Source organism: Bufo gargarizans, chromosome 6 (assembly GCF_014858855.1).
Source record: "Bufo gargarizans isolate SCDJY-AF-19 chromosome 6, ASM1485885v1, whole genome shotgun sequence".
NCBI lineage: Eukaryota > Metazoa > Chordata > Amphibia > Anura > Bufonidae > Bufo > Bufo gargarizans.
The window spans coordinates 387,391,498-387,419,037 of NC_058085.1; the positions used below are offsets into that span (position 1 = coordinate 387,391,498).

General features: G+C 45.6%; 1 protein-coding gene across 2 annotated transcripts in view; it reads right to left on the bottom strand.

The window, feature by feature from the left end:
* The window catches only part of LOC122941112 (RRP12-like protein), a 50,908-nt gene that overhangs the window by 11,511 nt on the left and 11,857 nt on the right, over positions 1-27,540 (bottom strand). The window contains exons 6-26 of one of the 2 annotated variants that reach the window (XM_044298123.1): positions 27,315-27,431; positions 27,079-27,217; positions 26,228-26,355; positions 24,919-25,017; positions 24,711-24,802; positions 24,025-24,136; positions 23,787-23,887; positions 22,065-22,179; positions 21,829-21,971; positions 21,629-21,750; positions 18,674-18,738; positions 17,731-17,893; positions 15,752-15,906; positions 15,573-15,634; positions 13,115-13,208; positions 12,047-12,205; positions 8,186-8,266; positions 5,254-5,359; positions 4,890-4,997; positions 1,101-1,258; positions 127-218 (exon numbers count right to left, since the gene is read on the bottom strand). In XM_044298123.1, coding sequence (XP_044154058.1) covers positions 127-218; positions 1,101-1,258; positions 4,890-4,997; positions 5,254-5,359; positions 8,186-8,266; positions 12,047-12,205; positions 13,115-13,208; positions 15,573-15,634; positions 15,752-15,906; positions 17,731-17,893; positions 18,674-18,738; positions 21,629-21,750; positions 21,829-21,971; positions 22,065-22,179; positions 23,787-23,887; positions 24,025-24,136; positions 24,711-24,802; positions 24,919-25,017; positions 26,228-26,355; positions 27,079-27,217; positions 27,315-27,431 — 2,411 coding nt within the window. Of the gene's footprint in view, positions 1-126; positions 219-1,100; positions 1,259-4,889; positions 4,998-5,253; positions 5,360-8,185; positions 8,267-12,046; positions 12,206-13,114; positions 13,209-15,572; positions 15,635-15,751; positions 15,907-17,730; positions 17,894-18,673; positions 18,739-21,628; positions 21,754-21,828; positions 21,972-22,064; positions 22,180-23,786; positions 23,888-24,024; positions 24,137-24,710; positions 24,803-24,918; positions 25,018-26,227; positions 26,356-27,078; positions 27,218-27,314; positions 27,432-27,540 lie in introns of both variants that reach the window. The other variant, XM_044298122.1, reaches the window with a different exon arrangement.

Below are 27,540 nucleotides of genomic sequence, written 5' to 3' on the forward strand. Positions count from 1 at the left end.
TGTGTGGAATACAGATCCCATACACTTTCTATGGATCTGTACCTTTCCCCTGTATTCCTATACTTTGTCCCCCCACCAATAACACCTATTCTCACCATACACCTCTACCGCATCCTGTCAGCTTACCCAAACTTGCGGATGAACTTTGTGAAGATGTTCTTCAGTTTCACGCGGAAATGGCGCCTCATGTCCTTGTTTATATTGCCGATGGCTTCTATCTACAGATTGATCGGGAGACAAAATGATTCATAAGGAAAAAAAGGTTCACATGGTCACTATGATAAACCAGGTCCAGCTCCTTAGGTAACGGATTACTCATGTAAAACACACCTATAGAATACATTCCACTTGTTCTTCCAGCAGGAAGTTCATCTGGACTCCTACCCAAGTTCATATATATATATTTATATATATAAAGCGTTCCACAGCAATATCAACATCCGAATTCTTGCTGGTGCTTGTTCACACCGCAGCACCCTGTCCTCCCAGGTCTGGAGCATTCAGCACTTCCCATCACCCACCACTTTGTTCTTTGTAGGTGCATAATCCTACGGGAATTTCTCCCGACTAATCAGAGTAGGAACCCATATGCACGGTCTGCCTCTATGGTATGGGCACCCTTGCTACAGCCCTACAACAGGACCATCTTCTAACACATACATCCATGTAGTCTGGGAGGTCCATACTGACCCAGCGGCCTCTATACGTGCTCTTGTCATGTAATATAGATCGTACGGACGTATTTATTCATCACATGTGCCTTTATAGTTTGCATTATTACGTATTTCTCTGTGTATTTCGAGGGTCTGTAAAATTTCGCAGACTTGATCATTAAGGGCTCTTTCACAGGAGCGATATGGATTGTTTCAGGATCTGTTTAAGAAAAAACGGATAGTTCTGCACGCAAGTTCAATCAGTTTTGTCTTGTGTTCAGAGTTAGCGTTTTTTTTGCATGCATTTTTCACAGGTGTGAAGAAAAACTGAATAAGGGCTCATGAACACGACTGCGATCAGCCCGGGAAACACACGGTCCATGTGTCTTCCCGCAACTCCAGCGAAATGCCTGTATCATTTAATTACTGCACTACAACATGACTTACCATCATCTGCAGGTGCCTGGTGAGAACTTTCAGCTCCATGGTAAAGATAATGACCTTTATGAAGCCCAGGGCCGCCTTCACGACCTCCCTCGTTTTAGCACTTAACAAGAGGCAGACGTTCTGCAGCAGCTGCTCGATCACCGCCACCCCCGTGTGATCTGGAATGGGAAAGTTATACCCTACATCAGTCACCGCGTCCACTCCACAACAGTACCCAGAGTCTTAGGGCTTATGCACACAAACTAATTATTTTTTTCCGTTTCCATTCCGTTTTTTTTTTTGCAGCCCGTAAAAATAAAAAATGAAATGACTGTGCATTCCGTTTCCGTGTGCAAGTTCTGCAAAAAAAAATAGAACATGTCCTATTCTTGTCCGTTTTGCGGAGGCATTGTTACACTGGATCCGGAAAAAAACAAAAAACAAATGTAATACGGATGTCACCCGTGTTTATTTTTTTTTTGCGTATCCGTGTTTTGGGGACTGCAAAATACATACGGTCATGTGCATGAGCCCTTAAAGGGGTTGTTTGGGTTACAAATATTGATGTCCTCAAGGACAGGTCAACCATATCAAATTGATGAAAGCCTCACACCTGGAACCCCTACCAATCAGCTGTTTCAGCCAGGTGCCAGAAACTATACCGTGCATGGATCGGCAGCTGAGCTGCAGTACCCCGGCACGGCCACTGCACAGTGTATGGAGCTGTCCGCCTTCTGCTCCATGTGTACACTGTATAGCTTCCGGAGACATGGCTGCCAGTAACAGCTGATCAGCGGGGGTGCCAGTTGTCAGACCCCCACCAATCTGATATTGATATTAGGGATCGACCGATATTGATTTTTTAGGTCCGATACCGATAATTTGTGAACTTTTAGGCCGATAGCCGATAATTTATACCGATATTATGTGAATTTTCATTTTTGAAAAAAAAATAAAAAATTCCTGCTGAAAATGAATGTTTATTGTTAATGTGTATTTTTTTTTTGTAAATCTTTTTCATTTATACTTAATTTGGTGGTTTTTTTGTTGTTTATTTTTTTTTTTACAAACTTTTAGCCCCCTTAGGGACTAGAACCCTTGTCCTATTCACCCTGATAGAGATCTATCAGGATGAATAGGAGCTCACACTGTCCCTGTTGCTCTGTGCTTTGTGCACACAGCAGCATGGAGCTTACCATGGCAGCCAGGGCTTCAATAGCGTCCTGGCTGCCATGGTAACCGATCGGAGCCCCAGCATTACACTGCTGGGACTCCAATCGGAGGAGGAGGGGATCCTGTGGCCACTGCCACCAACGATCAATGGGGGGGCGCACTGCGCCACCAATGTTAGTTAATACTGGGGTGGGGGGGCCACGGGCGCACTGCGCCACCAATGTGGTTAATACTGGGGTGGGGGTGGGGGCCGCGGGCGCACTGCACCACCAATGTTAGTTAATACTGGGGTTGGGGGGCCGTGGGCGCACTGCGCCACCAATGTTGTTAATACTGGGGTGGGGGTGGGGGGGGGCCGCGGGGGCACTGCGCCACCAATGTTGTTAATACTGGGGTGGGGGTGGGGGCCGCGGGCGCACTGCGCCACCAATGAAAATAAATCTCATTCATTCATATACAGGCTGGCTGCAGAATCACATAGCTGGCTCCCGACCTCTATGAGCTGTAGCTGCGATCCGTGGCACCTGAGGGGTTAACTACCGTAGATCGCAGCTACAGCTCAGAGGTCGGGAGCCGGCTATGTGATCCTGCAGCTCCCGCCTCCTGTTCAATTTGAATAAATGAGTAAGTTAACATCATTGGTGGTGCAGTGGCCATAGCTCCTCCCCTCCTTTTGTTCCCTGTTCTCCCATTGGCTGCAGCAGCAGCACAGGGGGAGGAGACACTGCTTCCTTCTCCCCTGTGCTGCAGAGGGAACACGGAGAGCGCTGTCAGCAGCGCGATCTGTGTTCCCGATTTGTTATCGGAATATCGGCAAAATAAATGCCGATACCGATAACAGTTAAAATCCTCAATATCGGCCGATAATATCAGTAAAACCGATAATCGGTCGATCCCTAATTGATATCCTATACTAAGGATTGGTCACCGATATCTGTAGCCCGGACAACCCCGTTAAGCCCCAACCATACACTTGGTTGTGTGCATATGTTCTGAACGGGGAGAGAGGACGAAGCCTCTGTGAAATCCCTCTGGCAGCAACTCGTATCGAGCATGTTGAAATCGATCAGCCCGATTCTTCTTTCCCCTCGATGTACGCATACAAGTCAGATGGTCGTCCGATCCCGGCAAACTCAGCCTATATTAATCTAGTGTGTGTGGCCAGCTTTAGGTTGAGGAGATCTGATGATCACTAATCTACTATAAGGATAGGGTTACCCTCATTCACAACCTGTGTTGGGGTCCTGCTTTCTGGCCAGAACTTATTTTTGTTGATGTGGGTGTATGAGGGCTTTTTTGTGAGGTGAATTTTTTTAGTGACACCATTTTGGGGTACATATAACATTAACTTTTATTACTATTTTTTGGGGGGTGGTAATTCGGCTAATAGTTCTGCCAGTGTTTTTTGCACTTTAAATTTACAACGTTCTCCGTGTGACATAACTAGTGTTACAACATTCACTGTGCTGTATAAGTAGCATGTGTTATTCTCGGAGTCAGTATAATTATGGACACATGGGAGTTATTGATTCATCTTTAGTATTTTTTGGAGCAAGGGTGAATTAGAAAAGAAACAATTCTATAATTTCAGCTTTTTTTAATTTATTGTTTTACATTGTTGACCGGGCGGGTTTAAATAACATGGTTTCTTTATTAAACAGGTTCCAGAAAGCATGGTGTGACATAATATGGAAAAAATTGTTTTATTTTGTAAATAAGCTTTGTTACCCTTTATTTTATTTTTTACGCCCACTAGGGAACATTGCTTTTATAATGCAGTGGTACACCTTGTATACCACTGCATTATATCCTACCACTGTAACTGTGACAGCCTATTAGGGATCATGCACACAGCCGTAGTTTTGGTCCACAACAGATCTGCATTTTTCGCAGATCAGATGCGGATCCGTTCATCTCAATGGGACAGCACACCCGTATGCTGTCTGCATCCATAGGTCTGTTCCGCAAAAAATAGAACATGTCCTATTCTTGTCCATTTTGTCCCATGGTGAAGCAAAGAGCTCTATTCATGCAGCCCGTGAGCTCTTTTCAGTTCCTGCTACCTGCACCAGGATTAATTTTGCAGTCGGCAAGGACTGCACACACCTCACAGGTTGCATTAACACAGCGCTCCAGACTAAGGGTCAATTCACACATCCGCAGAATGGGTCCGCATCCGTTCCAATTGTGGAACGGGTGCGGACCCATTCATTCTCTATGGGCAGGAATGGATGCAGACTGCACACAGTGTGCTGTCCACATCCACATTTCCGGAGTGCGCCGACGATCTTCTGGTCTGCGGCTCTGGGGAAAAAAAAAAACAGAACATGTCCTATTCTTGTTCACAATTGCGGACAAGAATAGGCAGTTCTATGGGGGTGCCGGCCGGGTGTATTGCGGATCCGCAATACACTACGGACGTGTGAATGGACCCCAATATTGTCTGTAGAGAGAGGCATGAAACTGTTTGCAAAGAGTAAAACTGCCTGTATAGTCGTCTAGGACGTATTTACAGGTGTTATTGCGACCTCTATCCCCACTAATGTAACACTTAGGCCATGTGATTAACATATCATAAAAGACCTTTGTAAAAAAAACTTGTCCAGACATTTTACATGTCCAGGATCCATTGCTTACCTTTAAATTCGAATACGAGTCTGGTCAGGGTGAGGACTGTGCAGGTAATCATGGTGACGGAACCAGCCAATCCAGCATAGACAACCGCTAGGTATCTTTCCAGGGCTTCTGCAAGAGGAAAATAATGCTCCTGATGTAATCAGATATAAAAAAACAAATACATACCAACCCATACTGCTCCCAGCACCTTAATCTGCAGGCTTTAGATGCAGCAGACGGACATTAGAGGTGGTTCCTCTAGTTACACTGTAACCCCTCTGTGTTACATTTCTATACAACGAGAATTGCAGTCAGATAGTGATATCCACCGTCTGCTAAAATTAAAACAGGATTACAGTACATTATTTTTGGTCACCAGTTTTACCTTTTGGATCACTGAAGAAACGCAGGAAGGCATGACCTATCTCCGCCACAAGGGTGTACGCATTCTTCCTCGCTGCCACAGATGCTTCTTTGGTACAAATCATCACCTTATACCAAAAAAATATAACATCTGCTTAAAGAAGCACTCCTACAAAATATTTTTATTCTCTGACCTGTTAGAAAGGCACAAGCTGTAACCTATAGGCCATACATGCCTAATGAGCTTTTAACAAGCTCTGCCTCTAATGCCACCTGATGTAAGGCAGGCAGCTATCCTATAAGTCAATGTTCCACCCTTTAATTAGGCCTTGAGACATGACTGATAATAAATAAGCCAGCACCTCATCTGCAGACAGCTGTTTCCATCCCTTTCTTCCCAGAATTCCAGAGGAGCATGTATGGCCTATAAGTCTCCTCACGCCTATTAAGGCGCTCTCTCCCCCAAGGAGAGAAAGTACCCCTCGAATCTTGACTTAGGCCTCTCATCCAGTTAAGTCAGTACTCTCTGCACTGAGCAGGGGCAATCACCTCGAAACAGCGGGCTGCAGATGAGGTGCTGGCTTATTTAATATCAGTCATGTCTCAAGTCCTATTTAACTCCATCGCTTCCAGCGCCATACATGTACGGCGCTGGAGCAAAGTACAAACATGGCACCCGCTCGCACATGTAGCGGGCGTTATGGTCGGCGGGTCTCCACAGCTAATGACCGCGACCGGCAATAATGCCGATCATGGTCATTAAAGCCTTTAGATGCTGTGATCAAGTGAGATCATGGCATATGCGCTTCCGGGCTTCTTAATGGCATCTCTGCGGTCGATGCCGGTAATTGATGAAGAGACCAAGGGCATTTAAGCTGCAATTCTTATTTTGGCCAGCAGGTTACAGGCCAACATAAAAAATTAGCAATTCCTAATTAATGGATGTAAAAAATCCATGATTGTTCAGAATAAAAAAAAATGGATTTTGTAGGCTCAAATACAAGCTTCAAAATAATTTTTAAAAGTAAAAAACAAAACAAAAACTTTCCCTAGAATAAAAAAATAAACATATCATGGGTATCACCGCGACTGAAGAGCCTGTACTAATATTTTTTCAACACCGCGAATGGCATAATGGAAAAAGGGTCAATCACCAATTTGCCATTTTTTGATCACTTTTCTTACCCAAATTTTTTTTATAAAATGTAATCAAAAAGTCACACACTTCAAAATGGTATTAATAAAAAATACAAATTGTCCCTCAAAAAATGAGCCCCCACACAGCTCAGTAGATATAACTACAAACTAAGTTTTGGGGTCAGAATATAGTGATGTAAAAAAATAAAATTCTCAAAGTTTGCCTCAAATGGAACGCCGTGGGAACAAAACCCGTAAAAAAGTGGAGGAATTGTGTTTTTTTTTTCTCCGATCAGGCTGCGTTCACACTTCAGTTATTTGGTCAGTTATTTCGATCAGTTATTGTGAGCCAAAACCAGAGATCAGGTGTAATCATTTGATCAGTTATTGTAAGCCAAAACCAGATCACATAACTGATCACATAACTGAAGTGTGAACGCAGCCTTACACCCCATTTTGAAATTTTTTCCCGCTTCCCACTACATTGTATGCCCTATTTAATGGTGGCATTAGAAAGTACAACTTTATGCAAAAAATTTGCCCTGATACAGCTATGTGAACGGAAAAATATAAAAAAAAGTTGTCTCAAGGAAGATGGTAAAGAAAAATCTAAACTCAAAAACGAAAAAACCTCCAGTATCCTAAGGGTAAAAGGGTCGAACATAGACTTATAGGATAGCTACCTTACATCTGGTGGCATTGGAAGCAGAGCTTGTTAAGAGCTCATTTGCATCCCTTTCTTCCCATTAATCAAGTAGTAACGACAGCAATATGGCTCGTCACCCCATCTTCACAACAAAATTGTGAATATACAGAATATTTACAGAGGTTTTTTGATATCATCTTAAAACTAGCCAAAGAGAAAAGGCATAACACGACAAAAAGAATTGTAACTTACCTGTTAAATCCCCAGCTATTAAAGCATCACCGTGTCTACACACATGACCACTGCAGCCAATTACGGATATCTGCGGTCTCTTGATGCACACCGCCGTGGCCTGTGACTGGCTGCAGCCTGGGAGTGGCAGCACCGTCATGGCTGGGGGGGGATTTAGCAGGTGAGCAGTTATTATTTTATCCCCTTCTTTTCCCATTGGTTTACGATCTTTGTAAACCACTTTAATAATCTGATGGAAGAGGATGACTTAAAGGGGATGTCCAATCCCTTTGGAGTCAGTTCATATCTGATAGCGGATCTCTTATACTGGACTCACTGTTCCAGGATTCCGGGGACGATCGCAGTCATGTGTGTGAGCCCTAACGCACAACATCTAGCAACTGCGTTTTTCACACAGATCCCACTAATTTCTATGGGGCAAGGGCCAGGACAGCGTGAAAAACTGGGGTACATTGCTTATGGCAACCCCTATGTCAGAGCAGAGAGGCCCTAGAAAGAGGTTCCCTCTGATCAGTGCTGACTGTGTCAGGGACACAACAGATTGACCATGGGGAGTGGTAATGCTCAGGAGTCAATGTATTCATACATTTCCAGGAGTAGTAACAAAGGAACGGCACAACACACTACACGGTGGACGGAGCTGCGTCGTTCCAAAGCCACTTGTGATCAGCAGGGGAACTAGGTATCAGACACAAACTGATATCGATGGCCTGTCCTTATATATAAAAATCCTGGACACAAGCCCTTTAAAAAGCAGAAGCTTTTATTAAAATAGATACCATTTATAGAAAGAAGCTGGGACCATAACCCTCAGTAATGAAAATTTAAAAAGCCGTGGACGGACAATCCCAGGGGTCCCAGGACAGTCTATAGAATAAGCTGCTGCCCCTACACCCAATACATTAAAATCAGCCCCTACCTCAGGAATAATAGATGTCAAGAATTCCTCATGGTCGGCTGTGAGCTGCTTGACGATATGTATCAGGCACTTCAGACGCGGCTGCCAAAAAAGAGCAAAGAGAAAGTTCAAAGTCACATAAATCACATCTCTCTACTGTGTACACAGGATCTGGGCCGACGGCCGCAGACATCACAAATCTGAAATAATTGCATCTTGTTCCGACAATGAAGAAGCAAATGCTCCCAATTATTACAGCTCAATTGACGGCCGTAATAAAGCAGCGGCAGGAATAAACAAGAAATTGTTTAATAAAGTGAAGCCACAGGGGGACGTCCATTCTGGGGAAATCAGCATCAATAGAAACCTTTCAGCTCGGGTGAAAGATCTAAATAAAATAAAGTCTGCGAGGTACATGTCTCCATCATCAGAGCTTCTAAACGTCTCTTCTGTGGCCTTGACAGGAGGAGGACAGGTGTACGTGGTGTGGATAATGTGCTTCTGGGGTCCAGCAGTGCCCCTAAGACTGAGGAAAACCGCTGCCACACACTTCTGGGGGTGACTTACCTCCCGGAAGAACAAAAGGATTGGGTGAAAATAAAAATTTTGCTTCATCCTCGTCTCCCATGACGTCATCCTTCAGGGGAGGGTGGGGAGCTCCTCAAACACATTAGGCTACTTTCACACTAGCGTTAAAGTTTTCCGGTGTCGAGTTCCGTCCTAGGGGCTCAAAACCGGAGAAAAACGCTTCAGTTTTGTCCCAATGCATTCTGAATGGAGAGCAATCCGTTCAGTATGCATCAGGATGTCTTCAGTTCAGTCCCTTTTACGGTATTTGGCCAGAGAAAATGCCGCAGCATGCTGCAGTGTTTTCTCCGGCCAAAATTTCGGAACACTTGCCAGATTGCAGGATCCGGTACCAAAGTGTTTCGGAAAAACGGATCCGGTTTCCCAGTCTGTGCATGCGCAGACCTTTAAATCTGTGAAAAAGATAAATACCGGATCTGTTTTTCCAGATGACACCAGAGAGACGGATCCGGTATTGCAATGCATTTGTCAGACAGCTCCGCATCTGGATCCGGAAACAAATGCTATTCGTTTGCATACGGATTTCCGGATCCAGCAGGCAGTTCCGTTGCCAACAATGCTGGTGTGAAAGTACCCTTAGTGTGACAAAAGACTAATGTGTCTACGGCTAGCTTTAAAGCTTCCAGTTCTTGGGCTGATTTTTTTGGGAAGGGGCAATCAGAGAGAACCTCTGCGGGATAGAAACATCATGTCCTCGGAGAGCAGAATGGTCCAGCAGTAAGAGGGGAGCTGGCAAGACATGATACGCCTCATCACGTACCATGGGGTGCCCTGCAGTTCAAGCGGTACTGCTCAAGATTAAAGGGAGAATACAATGGGCAGATGTCGTAGAGCAGAAGTTAAAGGGAACCTGTCATCAACTGTATGCTGTCCATACTAACGGCAGAATAAAGTAGAGACAGGTGAGTTGATTTCAGCGATCTGTCATTTATAAGTTAAAAGTAAGTGGTTGCCGAGAACCAGCATCACAATCATTGCAGACTGGGCCAGGAAAAGAGGCCCGGCCACCTAAGAAGAGTCCTGGTTATTCATGACTTCCTGCTCTCCTGCCCACCTGCTGATGACTGACCGGCTTCTACCTAGTTTTCTCCCTTTCTCTCTAGGAGAGAACTGCCAATCATCAGCAGATGGGTGAGAGAGCAGGAGATTATAATAACCAGGACCCTTCTCAGGTAGATCTGACTCTTTTCCAGGCCTGGGCTGCAATGATTATGATGCTGGTTCTCAGCAACCACTTACTTTTTGCTCATGAATGACACACCGCTGACATCAGCATTTCTGTCACTATTATATGCTGCCCTCATTGAGGTCAGCATAACGTTGATGACTGGTTGCCTTTAAGTAAAGCAGGACTGTGTTGGCCGGGCTGTATGTACTCCTTTGGGACTGTCATGTTTGCGCAACATAAGAGCAGAGTCGGTCTACCCGCAAGTCCTGTGTAAAACTGCTGGTCAAGACGCAAGGTCCTAAATACTAGGGATCGACAGATATAGATTTTTTAGGGCCGATACCGATAATCTGTGAACTTTCAGGCTGATAGCTGATAATTTATACCGATATTCTGTGCATTTTCATTTTTATAAAAAAAAACTAAAAATTCCTACACAAATCTGCTGAAAATGAACATGTTTATAGTTAACGTTTAGCTTTTTTTTTGTAAATCTTTCTTTTTTATTTATACTTAATATTTTTTTATTTTATTTTTTTACTAACTATTATTCCCCTTAGGGGCTAGAACCCTTGTCCTATACACCCTAATAGAGCTCTATCAGGGTGACTAGGACCTTACACATAGTACACACCGCAGCAGGGAGATTACCATGGCAGCCAGGGCTTCAGTAGTGTCCTGGCTGCCATGGTAACCGATCGGAGCCCCAGGAATACACTGCTGGGGCTCCGATCAGAACTGCCACTGCACCACCAATGAGAAGAGGGGAGGGGACTCTGTGGCCACTGCCACCAATGACTAATAATGGGGGGCTTGGGTGAGGAGGGCGCACTGCACCACCAATGTTTTTAATACTAAGGTTGGGGGGGTGCACTGCGCCACCAGTTAAGATAACTCGCCCATTAATTCATATACAGGAGGCGGGAGCTGCAGAATTATATAGCCGCACCCGACCTCTATGAGCAGTAGCTGCGATCCGGGCAGTTAACCCCTCAGGTGCGGCAGGGGGTGCGGATATATGATTCTGCAGCCAGCACCCGCCTCCTGCTGAATTTGATAGAATGAGTTAACAACACTGGTGGCAGCGGCAGCACAGGGGGGAGGGAGACGCTGCTTCCTTTTCCCCTACGCTGCTGAGGGAACACGGAGAGCACTGACAGCAGCACGATCCTTGTTCCCGATTAGTTATCGGCAAAATAGATGCAGATACCTTTAAAAATCCTGAATATCGGCCGATAATAAAAGGTAAAACCGATAATCGGTCGATGCCTACTAAATACCACACTAAACCCTGCTTGATATCCAAACACAGGCTGGGTCCACACAGAGATCAGTTGTTTCTGGCCAGTAGGAGCCAGACACAACTGATGTATGTGCACTTCAGTGCACCAGTCTGGCGTCCGTAGCCTGAAAGTGCAGAAAACCTCTGCATGCAATGTCATTAGGAAATGTCAAAACTGATGCACTGGACGCCACAAATGATCCCACAGAAATCTAAGGGATCAGTTACACAGTTAATATGGTGGAAAAATGAAGTCCTGGAATGAGTATCTGTAGTACTCCGGAGGGAAACTGAAAAGGATGGCCGGGTACATGTGAACCCAACCATACTGTAGACCTGATGGATAACACTATGAGATAAGTACAACTTTCCTTTTTGGTTTTGTACTAAACGTATGCACAAAGCCATCTACAGACATTATCTTCAGGGATCTAGAAACGCCCTGTACGCATCTTACAAATATTGCACAATTTTAAGACTGCAAACAGCAAGTCATAGGTTAAAGCCATGAGAATGACACATGAACTCCCCTCTCTGTGTCTCCTCTCCCTAATAAGGCTACTTTCACACTTGCGGCAGATGATTCGGCAGGCAGTTCCGTCGTCAGAACTGCCTGCCGGATCCGTCAAAACGCATGCAAACTGAAGGCATTTGTCATACGGATCCGTCTCTCCTGACCAGACAAAAACCGCTGCGTGAATTTATTCAGATCCCATTCTAGTTAACGGGGTCCGGCAGGCGTGCGGCACCATCCGGAGCACACCGGCGGGCTCTTCTCTGCTGGAACAGCCAGCCGGATTGCTTTGCCTCACACAGGTGTAGGTATCACTACGCATGGACTCACCCTCTTGGCAGGAGACGAGGCGCTCTTCAGAGAACCCAGCAGAGTGGTCTTCAGCTCCTCCAAGTTGTTGCTGACAAAATCTTTGCACGGGGACCTCTCCCCTCCGCAGATCTCCTCCAGGATCCGGTACGCCTTTTTCTGCATGCTGTGGTTTTTCTCCTGATGTAATAAAATGAAACAGACTTTGTAGGAATGGACACTGCTAATTGATTTCTAACAGAGAGAACCTCTGCTGCTCGTTCACAGTTTCCATTCACTGTCTGCAAGTAGAGACCTTACAAACAAGTGAGAAAGTAGAGGACAAAGGGGGCAAATTACCAAAGCATTACCACCATTTGTGCCATAAAAAATAAATATAAAAAAAAAAAAAAAAAAACAGAGTGAGTTGTGGCACGGCCTATTTGCACTATAATTTGCAACTCTTTACACCTCAACACTTTTCAAAAGTGGGATTTAGCGGGAGGGGGCAGGGCCGGCTACAGCCAGACAGATTTAGGTGAGAATCTGGTGCAAACAGAAACTAAAATCTACGCCACATTTTTACTCTGGCATTTTACATTAAAGGGGGTGTCACGGATTAGAAAAACATTGCTTCCTTCTTCCAAAAACAGCGCCACACCTGTCCATGGTTTGTGTCTGGTTCTGCAGCTCAGCTGCATTGAAGTAAATGGAGCGGTGCTACCATACCCAACGGCACCCATGGACAGGAGTGGGGCCATTTTTGGAAAAGAGAAACCATGTTTTTTCTAATCCTGGACAACCCCCATTAAATTTGGCACAGGAAATTTACCAATGGGGCAAAGTTATTAATGTTCTTATGCCACTTTATGGAGGAAAAAAATGGCTTAAATGATGAGCGCTCACCAAATAGACTATCATTATAAAAATTGTCACGTAGCCCTAGCCCTACTTCAGCAGTCTTTTAACCAAGACCGACTCTTGAAACCCAAATGTTTGCAAACCTGCCTCAAAGTTGGACAGAAAATGACAAACTCTCCCAATACAAGGACTGCGCTGTCGTTATGCAAAAATGGAAATTGTCTATACGCGTAATAACTTCGTACTGACCTCAAGTAATGGCAGGATGGTCTGATACACCTTGGTCATTGATGGTTCATCGGCATTAGGTGCCATCGCTGATATGAGATCCAGAACATACAGCCTGCGAAAACCAAGGACAAGACCAAAAGTTAATCATTAAGTATTATCAGGCCGGCCTTTACTAGTACAGCCATACAATACGAAAGACGTTGTATATGCCCAGCAGGAACCTACAGGAACTCTTAGACCACAGGACCAAAAGTCCTAGAGTTTGAGACTAATTAGAATAGGATTACAATGAAACCTCTTCAAAAGGCCTCCTCTTTCACTGAAACCGAAAAATGGTCTTCTATAGGGGGGGCTTCTTAAAAGAAGAGACTGATATACACAAAAGATGGAGGAACTGAGAATATGTTAAAGAAAAATCAGGCCTGGATGGAGGGTGGTCTCACTGCAATCCTAATCCAGGAAGTCACCGAATCGTGGACTTTTGCTGTTGTTGTCTGGGACATTTTTTCCCCACTGTAAAGGGGTTGTCCAGTTTAAAAAACAAACAAACCATTTTCATACACCCTATTAGAGAATTCTGAGTAAATCGAGCGGGGTCCTCTGTTCAGAAATCTCATCTCTTGGCCGGAGTGGAGAGCGGTTACAGAGAGAGTCTCTCCCTCTGGAGGACCCGTCCTGCATTACACAAACATCCCACTGATGAGAATGGACACTGTGCGATGCTTGATTTAACCTATGGTGGCGCTGTAGGGAAATTTAACACTGACTGTCAGGTTCCCCCAACAGCTGACCACTGGAGGTCCCAGCAAGACAGTTTATGAGGACTTCATTGTCAAGGAACCCGTCTAACAAGTGGGGATCCTCATTAAACTTTCTCTACTACATGATGAATGCCACTTGCTGAAATGAGACAACCCCTTTAAGGCTGGATTCATACAGTGTTTTTCACTGCATTTTCATGTTTTTTTGGGGGGGGGGGGGGTTTTCCCATTTTTTAACAGCTGCAATTACTGCAAAGTCCACATACACAGCCCTTTTTGTGTTTGGAATTATTTTTTTTAAAAACAGCATGTTCTGGATCTGACTTTAAGGGGTTTCACACAGGCTTCTCTAGAGAACTTTTGACAGCAAAAAAATAAATAAAAAATAAATAAATATAAAAAAATAATAATAATATTACATTAAATGCAATGAAAAAAATTTAAATAAAATTCTCTCTCTCTCTATATATCTATATCTATATATTTTATTTTTAAAGGGGTTGTCTCATCTCGCCGTTACTAAGGTAAGTTGAGACACAGTCCCGACCAGGAACAACAGGGCGCTCTGCTGTTTCAGTAGCTCTCATTGCTGTGCATAAGCGCTACTGAAAAACGGTGCAGCAGCGCAAGCGATGCGGTTTCCTTAACTCAGAAACACCATCGCTTGTGCTGCTGCACCGTTTCAGTAGCGCTTATGCACGGCAATGAGAGCTACTGAAACAGCAGAGCACCCTGTGGTTCCTGGCCGGGAGGTGGTCAGGAATGTGTCTCAACTTACCTTAGTAACGGCGAGATGAGAAAACCCCTTTAACGTTTTTGAGGATTTTTTATCAAGTGTTTAAAAACCCTAAAAAAAAAAGAAAAAAAAAAGGGGGAAGGCAAGCTGAAGAAATTACCTGCTCACAGTCAACCCTATTCATATAGCAGACACCCCCAGATGATTTTGCTGGGGAGGGAGGCCAGCAAGACATGGACAACCTGTGTCTGCCACAGAGGCTGCATAGTATAGCTCATAGTGGGGAGTGGGGGGGGGACCAAATAGCCCAAACAGGAGATATAGACCAGGGTAGAGCTGTCACCACTCCTGTCATGTCTGTTTTAATAAACAACTGCATTCAACCAAACTGTCAAGTGGGTGTCACCAGTTTGGAGGAGGGGACACCCCCCCCCCCCCACACCCAGTTGAAAATTCATTCCTAATCGTCTAGTAGGAATAAAAGAGGAATGGCACAACAGACTTGTTATTACATAGAGAAGCCAAGCAGTTACTAAAAAAGACGTGTCAGGAGAGGTGTGGGGTCCTCGAAATGTCAAAAACTTTATACCTACCATCCCCATGAGTGGGGAATATCCACTTTAACGCTGGGTTCAGACCTGAGCGTTCGGGATGGAGCGCTCTGTATGCGCGATTGTACCGGCGTTTGCAATCGCGCAGAGACAAGCGAACGCCCATTCTCGCACGTTCCCGGAAGTCTATGTACGGGATTGCGTGACAAGACGCCCCAAAGAAGCTCATGTACTTCTTGGGGCGTCGGGCGTTTTACAGCGCGATCGTACGCGCTGTAAAACGCTCAGGTGAGAACCATGCCCATAGGGAATCATTGGTTCTTGCCTGTTGTGCGTTTTACAGCGCGTAGGAACGCGCTGTAAAACGCTCAGGTCTGAACCCAGCCTAAAAAGCACCAAATAAAATCTCCATAAAAACAGCCACTCACTTCTCGGCCTCCGTCTTCTCCGCCACCTTCGCACTGGCTTTCGCTAATAAATCACAGACCAGCTGTCAATGAAGCACAAGACAAATTGTAAAAACAGGTGACATAAATCAGAACCCCCGCGCCCCAAGCAAAAAGCCTTCTGTGCAATGATAAACCCCCCACACACATTAACCCCTCACCTGCTGGTCTGTCACAGTCAGATAAGCACGGATGGTTTCCATCACAGGCGCCTTGTGTGCGGCGCCCTCTCCTGGCGCAGGTGCTTTAATGTACACGTTGAACAATATCGGAAGGTAATTTTTGGCTAGTCGGCTCACTTCAGCTTTATCTGCCTCTGTCCCAAAATAAAAATGACTGTTAGCTCGAGCGGCGGATTGTCTGCGTTCCGCATGAGGCTTAATCCCTGCGGATTAGTCAGAGAGGATTTCAGCATATTTGGCAATTTCCCCACACCGCGCTGCAAAGTGACAATAGGGAATGAGCAATGTAAAGATCAAGACGAACTGGGAGTTTACTCTGTTCATTTAACCCTTTAAGAACATGGCGATTTCCCTTGTTGCGCTTTCATTATTCATTCCTTGCCTTCCTGGAGCCATAACTTATTTTTTTCGTTCACCTAGCAGTATGAGGCCTTGTTTTTTTGCTGGACAAGTTGTTCGTAATGTCAATTGTGCACGCGGCTGTTGCTTTCCATTATGATGGGCAGCACATCCCCTGTTTACTTGTATAAAAGACGCCATCAGCTGAAAAGTGTTTGAGGATCGCATAGCTAGCTACACAGGACCAAGCGTTCAGCTGGTACTCACGCCGTGTAAAAGGCCCTTTAGTCACTGAGCCAATATGGCAGGACAAACACACCGCCTCCTGCTTTTTGCAATACAACACATGCAAGACTATGCAGTGCTCTTCTGACCTACCCATCTAGGGCTCAATTCACACGTCCGCAATTCTGTTCCGCATTTTGCAGAACGGAATTGCGGACCCATTCATTTCTTTGAGGCCACACTATGTGCTATCCGGATCCGGAAATGCGGATCCGCAATGCCGTTCCCGAAAAAAAAATAGAACACGCCCTGTTCTTGTCCGCAGACAAGATTAGGCATTTTCTATTATAATGCCGATGATGTGCGGTCAGCAAAATGCAGAACGCACATTGCCGGTGTCAGTGTTTTGCGGACATATAGATGTGTGAATGGACCCTAAAAGTCTATCACCAGATTTTCTTACTGAGGTCAATAGAGCTGCTTGAGGATTACACTAACTTCAATGGAAAGGTACGACAACAGACGAGAAGGTCCAAGTGTCAAAGAAAGGGGTAATCCCCAATGTACAGAGGGCATAATATGTGACACACCTTAAAGAACTGTCCTCTCTCCTTAGTCTTAGGCCTCTTGCATGCGACCGTATGTATTTTGAGGTCCGCGAATAACAGATCCGGAAAAAATACGGATGACGTCCGTGTGCATTCCGTATTTTGCGCAACAGAACATATGGCCCCTAATAGAACAGTACTATCCTTGTCCGTAATGCAGACAATAATAGGACACGTTCTATCTTTTAGCGAAACAGATATACGGAAACGGAATGCACACAGAGTACCTTTCACTTTTTTTGCGGAACCATTGAAATGAATGGTTCCGCATACAGACCGCAAAAAAAAACAAAAAACAGTACGGACACGGAAAATAAAACACGTTAGTGTGCAAGAGGCCTTAGTAACTATTTGCATTCTCCATGCAATAACAATTCTGGAGCATCTATTTTTATGACCAAGTTGTTTCGTTCCTCTGTTGTTCCTGCTAGACGTAATGAATTACCCGTTACAAATTGGGGGGGGTGTCCCTGCACAGTCCGGCACTATCCAATCAGTGCTGCCAGTGTCATACTGTGTAGGGACACCCCCCCCCAACTGGTAACACCCCAATAGGCCTTTATTGCAGACCACTGCCAATTCATTCATAAACTTCTAGTAGGGATAATAGAGGAATGACGAAACACACAACAGCTCCAGAATTGTTACAGGGGGGTTGCATGTAGTTGCCAAGACAGGCATGTCAGGAGAGGTGACAGTTCTTTACGAACACATCAGAGATGCTACATGAACAAGCGACGATCTGGGACAGACAGACATCACACATATGCGTCCGTCTTCTGGTACCTGCTTCGCATCCTTTGTTAATTAAGGTGCGCAGAGCTTGACAGGCGGTGAGACGGCGGTCTGGCTGGTCTAAGATGATCATTCCCAAAGTCTTTGCAATGTTCTTGAAGCAGGCAGCAACATCTGTGGGCCTGATGCAGAACCCCGGTAACATTGTCCAGATCTGGAAAACAGTCAGGGCAAATCAAGGATCAGATCGTTTGGGGTCCCATTCCCTTAAATGAGACAAATCTGAAAGTACCCTGCACCACTTCTACTATGCCGAAGTGAAGAAGCTGCCACGATTGCTCAGGTGCTGTGGTCTCTTTAAACAGCTGATCCCCCACGATCTGATATTAAGGAACTATCCCGATGATAGACCATCACTAGCGTGAAGCTGGAACATCCATACAACACAGCCCAAGCAGCAGCCGTGTGACCAGATTAGACTAGGATCACGTTTAGTTATCCTATAAGGGAATTCACTGCCACATGCAGCAATCCCATAACATATACCTTAAAGCGGTGGATCACCCCCTGGGGACCTTTTCTGCACACCCCCTCCCAGCGAGGATTGAGACGGTTGGAATCATACTTGACTGGTTCCACCACTAGGTTCTGACGCCATCAATCCTCCTTGGGCGCCACAGCTCTCAGACCTCCATGCGTCAACATCCAGGTTGACATGGGTCATGCAGCAGCTGCACCCAATGACTATCCGCAGTAGTGACATGTGAAGGAGCTGGAATCTAGCAGAGGAATCAGGCAAGTATGATTCCCACATTGGGGGGGGGGGGGGGGGGTCTGTAGAAAAAGGTCCCCAGGGGTGAACAACCCCTTTAAAAGGAATCACAAATGGGACCCGATCCAATAACCTTGATCAGATACCCACTGGCTTCTCAGTCTGCAATCACTGGCTTCTATATTTTCAGCCATGTTGTACACAGCGCATCCACATACTTACTTGCCACTGTAGTGTCTCATAGATCTTGGCCTCGAGGTTTCTCCCAGCCTCAGCAAGTTCACTGGCTATGAAGAGTTAACAGGGCAGATACACATTAGAGCTAGTTACACCAGGTCCTTATTAATTCCTAAGGAATATATACCATCAAAATTCATTTTAAAGAGCAAATATGCCACATACAGATATAGTATATACTCTGTCCCACATTAACACAGAGGATCATTTCTGCCGATTTCTCATTACAACTAATGAAACAAGAGCTCCACAAACTGCTAGATCCCCTTAATTTGTAGGGATTGTCCGACTGGACTAGGGGTGCACCGGGTATCGAATTATCGATACCCAATCGATACTTTTGTACCCGGATCGATTCGATACCAGGATTTGCCTTTTTCTGCGCAGCCTAGTATCAGAGAACATAGAGCCCGCTGCTCTCAGCGCACGCCATGTTCTCCTCAGCAGTCTCTCCCTCCCCCATGTGCCGCTGCTACCAATGACGAGAGAGGGGCGGAGGAGGGGAGGGGCTGTGGCCACTGCGCCACCAATGAAGATAACAAACGTTTAATACAAATACAGGAGGCAATACAAATATAGGCACAATCTGAGCTGCACCTGAGGGGTTAATTGCCGAGGATCGCAGCGCTCTGTCATAGAAGCTGGGTGCCGTCTGATTCTGCCGCCGGCACCCAACGTCTATAACAGAGCGCAGTGATCCACGGCAATTAACCACTCAGGTGCAGCTCAGATTCTGCCTATAGCCTCTATTTGTATCGTTAAAAGTTATCCCGGATAATTATTAGATCGGTGGAGCGCCAACAGCTGGGATCCCCACTGATCAAGAGAACAGGGGCCCCATTCCCCTCAGAGCCCGCTAAGGGTACCCATTCTTATGACTGGTGGTGGTCCCAGTGGTAGGAGCTACACCAATCTGTTATCCCTTGACCTATGGATAGAGGATAACTTAACTACTGGAATACCCCTTTAAGCTTTTTCCTTTCATTTATAAGACTATTCACTCACAAACTGAGTGAATAGGCATGTAGTATGGGACCTACAAGCATCTCTATACTAAGAAATCCAACACGTTTTCTACATCATCGAATATAAACAAAGCTTTTCTATTTCTTGCCATTTCTAAGATCTCTGCTTGCTGTCAACAGAAAAGAACATTCTTCTTTCATCCAAAGGCTGAACACTAAAGGCTCTTTCACACTTGCGTTCTTGTCTTCCGGCATAGAGTTCCGTCGTCGGGGCTCTATGCCGGAAGAATCCTGATCAGTTTTATCCTAATGCATTCTGAATGGAGTGAAATCCGTTCAGGATGCATCAGGATGTCTTCAGTTCCGGACCGGAATGTTTTTTGGCCGGAGAAAATACCGCAGCATGCTGCGCTTTTTGCTCTGGCCAAAAATCCTGAAGACTTGCCGCAAGGCCGGATCCGGAATTAATGCCCATTGAAAGGCATTAATCTGGATACGGCCATAAGCTAAACGTCGTTTCGGCGCATTGCCGGATTCGACGTTTAGCTTTTTCTGAATGGTTACCATGGCTGCCAGGACGCTAAAGTCCTGGCAGCCATGGTAAAGTGTAGCGGGGAGCGGGGGAGCAGCATACTTACCGTCCGTGCGGCTCCCGGGGCGCTCCAGAGTGACGTCAGGGCGCCCCACACGCATGGATGACGTGATCGCATGGCACGTCATCCATGCGCATGGGGCGCTCTGACGTCATTCTGGAGCGCCCCAGGAGCCGCACGGACTGTAAGTATACCGCTCCCCTGCTCCCCACTACTACTATGGCAACCAGGACTTTAATAGCGTCCTGGGTGCCATAGTAACACTGAACGCATTTTGAAGACGGATCCGTCTTCAAATGCCTTCAGTACACTTGCGTTTTTTCCGGATCCGGCGTGTAATTCCGGCCTAACCCTGACCCAACACTGCTCAAAGTTGAGATTTTCTACAATTGTATCTATTGAGCTGAAGACACACGGCCTTTTCTCTTTCCTTGCTACAATGTATCAGTGCAGGTAGAATGTAGCAGCCCTTTAGTTTACAAATGATTGTCTAGACTGGATACAATTGTAGCAAATGCTCAACCGTAAGACATATTGGTTCTAGCCTATGCCTATGAACGAGAATGTTACCAATCACTGAGAGCAAGCACAGAACTTAAGTAGAGATTAAATTAAACGGGTTGTCCAAATGTTTAACACTAATAATTTTCAGGATAGGTCATCAGTATGTGACCGGTGGAGGTCCGACACCTGTTTAAAGAGTCTGTGGTGTTCAGGTGAGCGCCACGGCCTTCTTGCAGCGCACCAAGCACAGCGCCATACATGGTATAGTGGCTGTGCTTGGTATTGCAGCCCAGTCGCTTGAATGGGACTAAGTTGAGCCTAGGCCATGTGACCGGTGAACATGACAACACCGGCTTAGGAAGAAGCAGTAGAGCTCACCAGGGCGTCATGATCTCTTCAAACAGCTGAGTGCCGGGAGTTGGACCCCCACCATTCAAATACTGATCACCTATCCTGGGGGATAGATCATTGGTATTTAACACTCAGAGAACCCCTTTAAAACCTACGGAGGGAGATTTATCATGAGGGGGATTTTTTTTAGGCGAGTTTTGCATTAAATATATGTTGCATCTGTAAGTGTAACATTTCTGTCTTCAGATCTTACAACACTCCTTTACTTTGTGACACTTTATGTGACCCTTTGAAGCCAGATTTATCATCCACAACTTACCCCTCACTTTCCCAACTGGAGCAAGCAGCAGAAAAATGTCCCAACATCGCTGCACAAATAAACCCCCCAAACTTCACAAAGCCTTATTTTGAACACTTCTTAAAGAAAGAATTCTGGAGTTCAGAGCCTCATAAATTCTCCCCAATGATTACATTTTAAAATGTTCAAGTTTTCAACATGCACCAAGATCAAGACATTTCTGAAGCACCTCGTTTCTTTAGTTTTTCAGCCAGGGGCAGGAAATATCTTGCGAAGAAATCCAGCTCCGTGTTCTTCACGTAGTCCCGGATCACGGGCACCAGCCAGCTGCGCGGGAAGTCGGAGTTGTCCCTGCTGAAAGAACAGATCTTTATACACAGGAGTTCATTTCTGCTGTTAACCCTCCCAAGACCATAAGAAGACGCTTACTCAGTGCCATCAATTTGCAGCGGGATGGCTCTCAGGACCACCTCGGGTCCCATGCTCTCCACGGCCGCTCCCACCGCACGATCCAGCTCTCCGGTATGAGGGAAATGAGCAGATATCCGCAGGTCAGCGAGCGTCTGCAAACACTGCAATGGACAATGGTCAGATGGTCACCGAGCACATGGGAGAAGATGTTACTGTATCGCCATCTCATCGTGTCACTGGATACCGCTGATTACCTTCTTCATAATTGGGTGGCAAAACTTCCCAGCAACCTCAAAAAAGGTCTGCATGACCTGGAGGACGAAGGCCCAGGAGGCATGAAATTTGTACGATAGGCCTTCTTCCACAAACCTGAAAAGATACACACAAATAACCAGTGATCTACTCCATATCTCAGAGAGCACACGTCACAGCGGCGGCTCCCGTTATACGTAGCGACCATCTTGAAATGTATACGGCTTGTACTATATATTTATAGAGAAGGCAGCACAGGGAAGGTTACTTCTTGCGGCTGTGTGCAATAGGAGGGGAGGCATTGTAGCAAAAACGGAGGGGGCTTCTGGCTATGCAATGGGAAGGCTTTGGCTGACGATTTGTGCTTACATTAAATGGAAATTTTGGTTGACCATTGGATGGGGGAGGTGGACTATTACTGACACTGTGGGGAAGGAGATGGTGTCTGGCAGCATATTACACACCGCAAATCCTCATTTTAAAGAAGCAAGCTACTCACATAGAAACCAAGTCCCTGCTTTGTCTTTAAAATGAGGTTCAGTTGGCTCTGAGGGGTGTATAATAAGAAATAATGTACCAAAAACATGGCTGCTTTCTACCAGAATCAGCTCCTCACCCGGACATATCTCCTTCACCCAGGCAGCCCCTCTGAGTGCTCTTCCTTGCCCTGTCCGCAGGGGCTTTTTCAGCAGATCCTGTGACGTATCGGGTCTCACCATGGGAATGCTAGGTGGAGGTTTCCGCAGCAGTGAGGGAGAAGACATCACCGGCACTAATGGGTGGGCTAGCCACCAGCAACACGCTAGGGAAGCACTAAAGCCCACCCATTAGTGCCGGTGATGTCACCGGGAACAATGCAAGGCAGAAGCCTCCGCCTAGCAGGGCAAGAGAGAGCATCGGAGCGTGAAATGCAACGATGCTTATAACAGAGGGGCTGCGTCTGGATTCAGCTCTGAACCCGGACAACCCCATTAAAGAAAACAGGTCTCAGTTGCAATACTACAAACAGCCTGCAGCTGCGGTTCCGTTTATGAAGGGAAAAAAACGCCATGTTTTTCCCAATCTTTTACCACCCCTTTAAGAACATTGGAAGTCCTGAACATCTCTGCTTGCTGTCAGTAAAGGACAGCGGTTCTTGTTCACATTCAGAACATTTCACTGACATGGGTGTATAGCTGCAGTGAAGGCATATTCAGGGGAGCAGGATACTGATGACTTATCCTTATATCTCATCAATAGATGACCAGCCCCCGCTCACCCGATTCAATCGCCCACGTTGCTCACCAGGCTGGTGACGTCACATTCATTGGTCACATGGCCTAGGTGCAGCTCAGTCCCATTCAAGTAAATAGAACTGGGCTGCAATACTAAGCACAGCCACTGTCCAATGTACGGCGCTGTGCTTACCATGCTGTGAGCAGACCCCAGCGCTCACCAGAGCACCGTTACCCTCTTCAAACAGGAGTCAGAGCCCTCCGATTAGATATTGCATTATATTAATGCAGTTTTTACAGGTGAAACTTCCACCGAAAACCATGGCAAATATTCCAAGCTTTTTTTTCTTCCCGATGGGTCCCCATTCATATGTGCTGAACTGTCATTTGCAGAACCTTCAGCAAACAAACCTGCCTCATGTGTGAACTCACTCTAAGAGCAGAGGGAGCGATATACAGTCAGATGTGAAAAAGACGAAGAACAGGCTTATATGGGGCTGGGGGACTCACTTAAACATTTTATAGATGTGCCCAGCAGGTCCGGCTACTGAAGAGGAAGACACCGTTCCGATCTCTGCAATGTGGGGCGCAACACATTCTGTAAGAAGAGACTGGGGAAAGGGCAAACACAGAAGAGTTCATGAAAGGCAAACGGCAGAACCATTATTGACCAGCAGTCAAACGGTTAAACAATCTTCCTCATGAACCCGCTTGCGTTATTAACCCAAAACTATGACGGAGCACATACCTTCAATGTGCCAGCAGCTGCTGACACGACCTGCTTGTGGGGGGACAGGAGGCAATTCATGGACGTAGAGAAAAGACGAGAAAGGTGACCAAAACACAAGTCACTCTGCAATCTGCAAACAAATGAGACATTAGCACAGCAGACATTGCTCAAATGCTACATCCATCGGTCCAACCTCACTTTTTTTTGCATTTCTTGTGACTGGCCTCATTCCTGTGGGATCGCCGCTACTGTGCGGACCAGGTCGCTACGTGTGTCGCCGTACCCCAAGATCTACAGTCTTTCTGCAAATTTTGGCACATGTGGTTGTCTTAAAGTGTGTAACTGAGTCAGTGTCAAGTATTTTAACCATTTGCTCCCTAAAAATAAAATGCTGTTTGCCTTTGTCAAAGAGGGATGAATCATTCAAAATGTGACTCGTGGTCACCACTGCTGTGTATTAACAGCACATGGTATCTGCCATCTAGTGGTGAAACACCAAACTACAGAACGTGACATTTAACTAGATAGCAACACAACTACGGGAATAAATTGGGATTTTTTTCTGCCCTGGGAGCCATCTTTAAAGATCAGACATCCGGCGCACATGAACGGGGGATGTCAGGAAGGAGTTAATGGCTTTTCCTAATGTTAGTCTTCCATCGGTATCTATGGGACTATCCCGCATACATAATTAGCCCCCTTACCGAGACAAGTTTACGTGAGCTTGCTCCATTACCGCCAGCCATGCAAGCAAGGGCTGCAAGTCGTTCTCATTGGGCAGGTAGTCATACAGAGCCTGTCAGAAAAGTAAAATGAACCTATAGATCAGGCTGTATAATAATAAGCACACACCATTAGCTTCTGTACAACTGCACGCGTTACACGAGATGAGCGAGCACTGAATATACTGACCGTGATGATCTGGGCATTGAGCTCTGCAGTCAGTGCTTGGGTGCTGGGCTTGGAGCTGAAGAGGGCATGAAAAGCTTGCATTGCACAGGCGGTGATGAACTGCAAAATGGAGAAAATAAAAGACCATATATTATAGTAATGTGTGGATACTCCACACTGTATACCGCAATATGCAGACACAATGGCTCCCACCAGCCGCCAGCATTCATTCTTCCCACAGAAGAACATTCCCGGGCCCTTTATATCATCCGGACGCCGTTGACAGGGACACAATGTAAATAGGGATTTGATGTGTTACTTCCAGGTCGCCCCAGTTTCAAAATTAAAATCACCCCCCCTTTCCCCAAAATGTAAATAAAATTATGTAAAACTATAAAAATAATAATACACATCACGGGCATCGCCGCCTGCTAAAACGCACATACTATTAAAATATAAAAATATTTATCCCAAAAAAAAAATGTCAAAATGGATAGATTGGTCACTTCACCTCCCAAAAAAAAAAAAAATTATCAGAAAGTCGTACACACCCTAAAATGGTATGAATAAAAAGTACAGATTGCCCCTCAAAAAATGAGCCCCAATTTTTTTCAAGGTTTTTATTTTTTTTCAGTATTAAAACACAAGGAAAACTATAAATATGCGTTATCGTCGTAATTAGACTGAGCCAGAGAATGAAAGTAAGGCCTCGTTCACACTTTAGTGTTTGGTCAGTGATTTCCATCAGTGATTTGTGAGCCAAAACCAGAAGTGGAGCCTCCACAGACATGAGGTAGAAGGGAAAGATCTGCTCCTTTTCTGTGTTTAGAGTTGCACCTGGTTTTGGCTCACAAATCACTGATGGAAATCACTGACTAAACACTGAAGTGTGAACGAGACCTAACAGGTCGGATTTACAGTATAGGGAACGTCGTAAAAACCAAACCGTTAAGACTGTTGCGGAATTGCATTTTTTTCCCTCCAATTTCACCCTATTTGGAATTTTTTTCCAGCTCCCCACTATATGCAATATTAAATAACGGCATTACAAAGTGCAACTTGTCCCGCAAAAAACAAGCCCTCATACGGCTAAGTGAACGGAAAAATAAAAATAAAAAAATGGCCTTGGAAAGGCAGGGAGTGAAAACCGAAAACGGCTGAAAGGGTTAATGTTTTCCCCCTAACATGCAAGGAGACTGCACATCACTGGGTCCCGGCGCTGGGGTATTGTGCAACTTATTTTGTGTGCGCAAGTAGAAGGGTGGGCACCTGCGGAAAGACTCCGGGGGAACCCATTGTCATAGGCTAGGCTTAACAGGAGGAGACTCACCACGTGACTCAGGGTCATGACTTTCAGCAGGGTCTCGCAACAAGACTTCACTAAACTGACAGGGAAACACGGCAGCACGTCCTTCAGCAGGGTCAGCATGTGCAGGGTGGTGGTGGCTTCTTTGCTGCCTGGAGACAATGAAAATTTAAGGGTGAAGTTTTATCACAGCAACTTCTATAATGTGAGATGATGAGCGGTAAAGTGCAGCCAGGGCGTCTGATCAGGAGCAGCTGCCCTCCTCTCAAAATGCGTACCAATGTCCTTTCCAACTGCATGCCAGGTCCCAGTATGTCGTCCTTACCGTCTTCTTTACAGTACATTAAATCTAATTGCCATGTAATTATACAGCTTTTCGCAGCACACCATGGCTCAGCGGCAATGTCTGCGGGCAACCCTTAGTGTGGTTATCCAATAATTAAATACTGATGACCTATCCCTCAGGATAGGTCATCGATATCAGATTGGCGCAGGGGTCCTCCACCAATCAGGTGTTAGAAGCCTTTTCCTAGGCCATGTGACGTCATTGTACATCGGTCACATTAACTAGTTGCAGCTCAGCCCCATTGAAGTGAATGGGGCTGAGCTGCAATACCAAGCAAAGCCACTACACAACGTATAGCGCTGTGCTTGGAGAGCTGTCAGGATTCGGACCTTTGCTGATGTGATAATAGTGACCCATCCTGAGGATAGGTCATCATCATCCATTCCTGGATAACCCCTTTAAATGAGTTTCAAAGATGAGTAAAGCTGAGAGTCATGTACAACAGGCGTCAGCTGCGCCCAGTTCCTATTTTGCATTATCGCCTGTGATAAAGTTAGGAATCATAACCCTCATTCTCCAGATCACTTACCTCCAGACTTCTCAATTTCCTGGATACAAAATTTAGCTGTGGATGATGCGGCTGGGTGGTGAGCGGGGGCCGAATCGGAAAACATGAACTCGCTGCCCTTTAAGATGGAGCATACACCAAGTTGGGCAGCCTTGCGAATCTATTAAATCCACAAAAGACACAACTTAGTAAACCACACACATTCTTGTCCCCTGTTTTGGCGTCACAGAGCACGGTCACCCTATGCATCCTCTTACCTTTGGTTTTGTATGGACAGTGAAGCTCAATAACCCATGGTACACCTGCAGAGTGGACGGGTAACTCCACACAGAGAGGTCCTGCTTGCGTAGCAATACAGCCAGGCAAGAGATGATCTGCAACCAAGAAATGTAACATGTCAGTCCTATGCTGCAAACAGAAACGGTAAAATTATACTTTGGCGTCAGTGTCACATCTGCCACAAAAGCAGAGTATTTGGCCCCT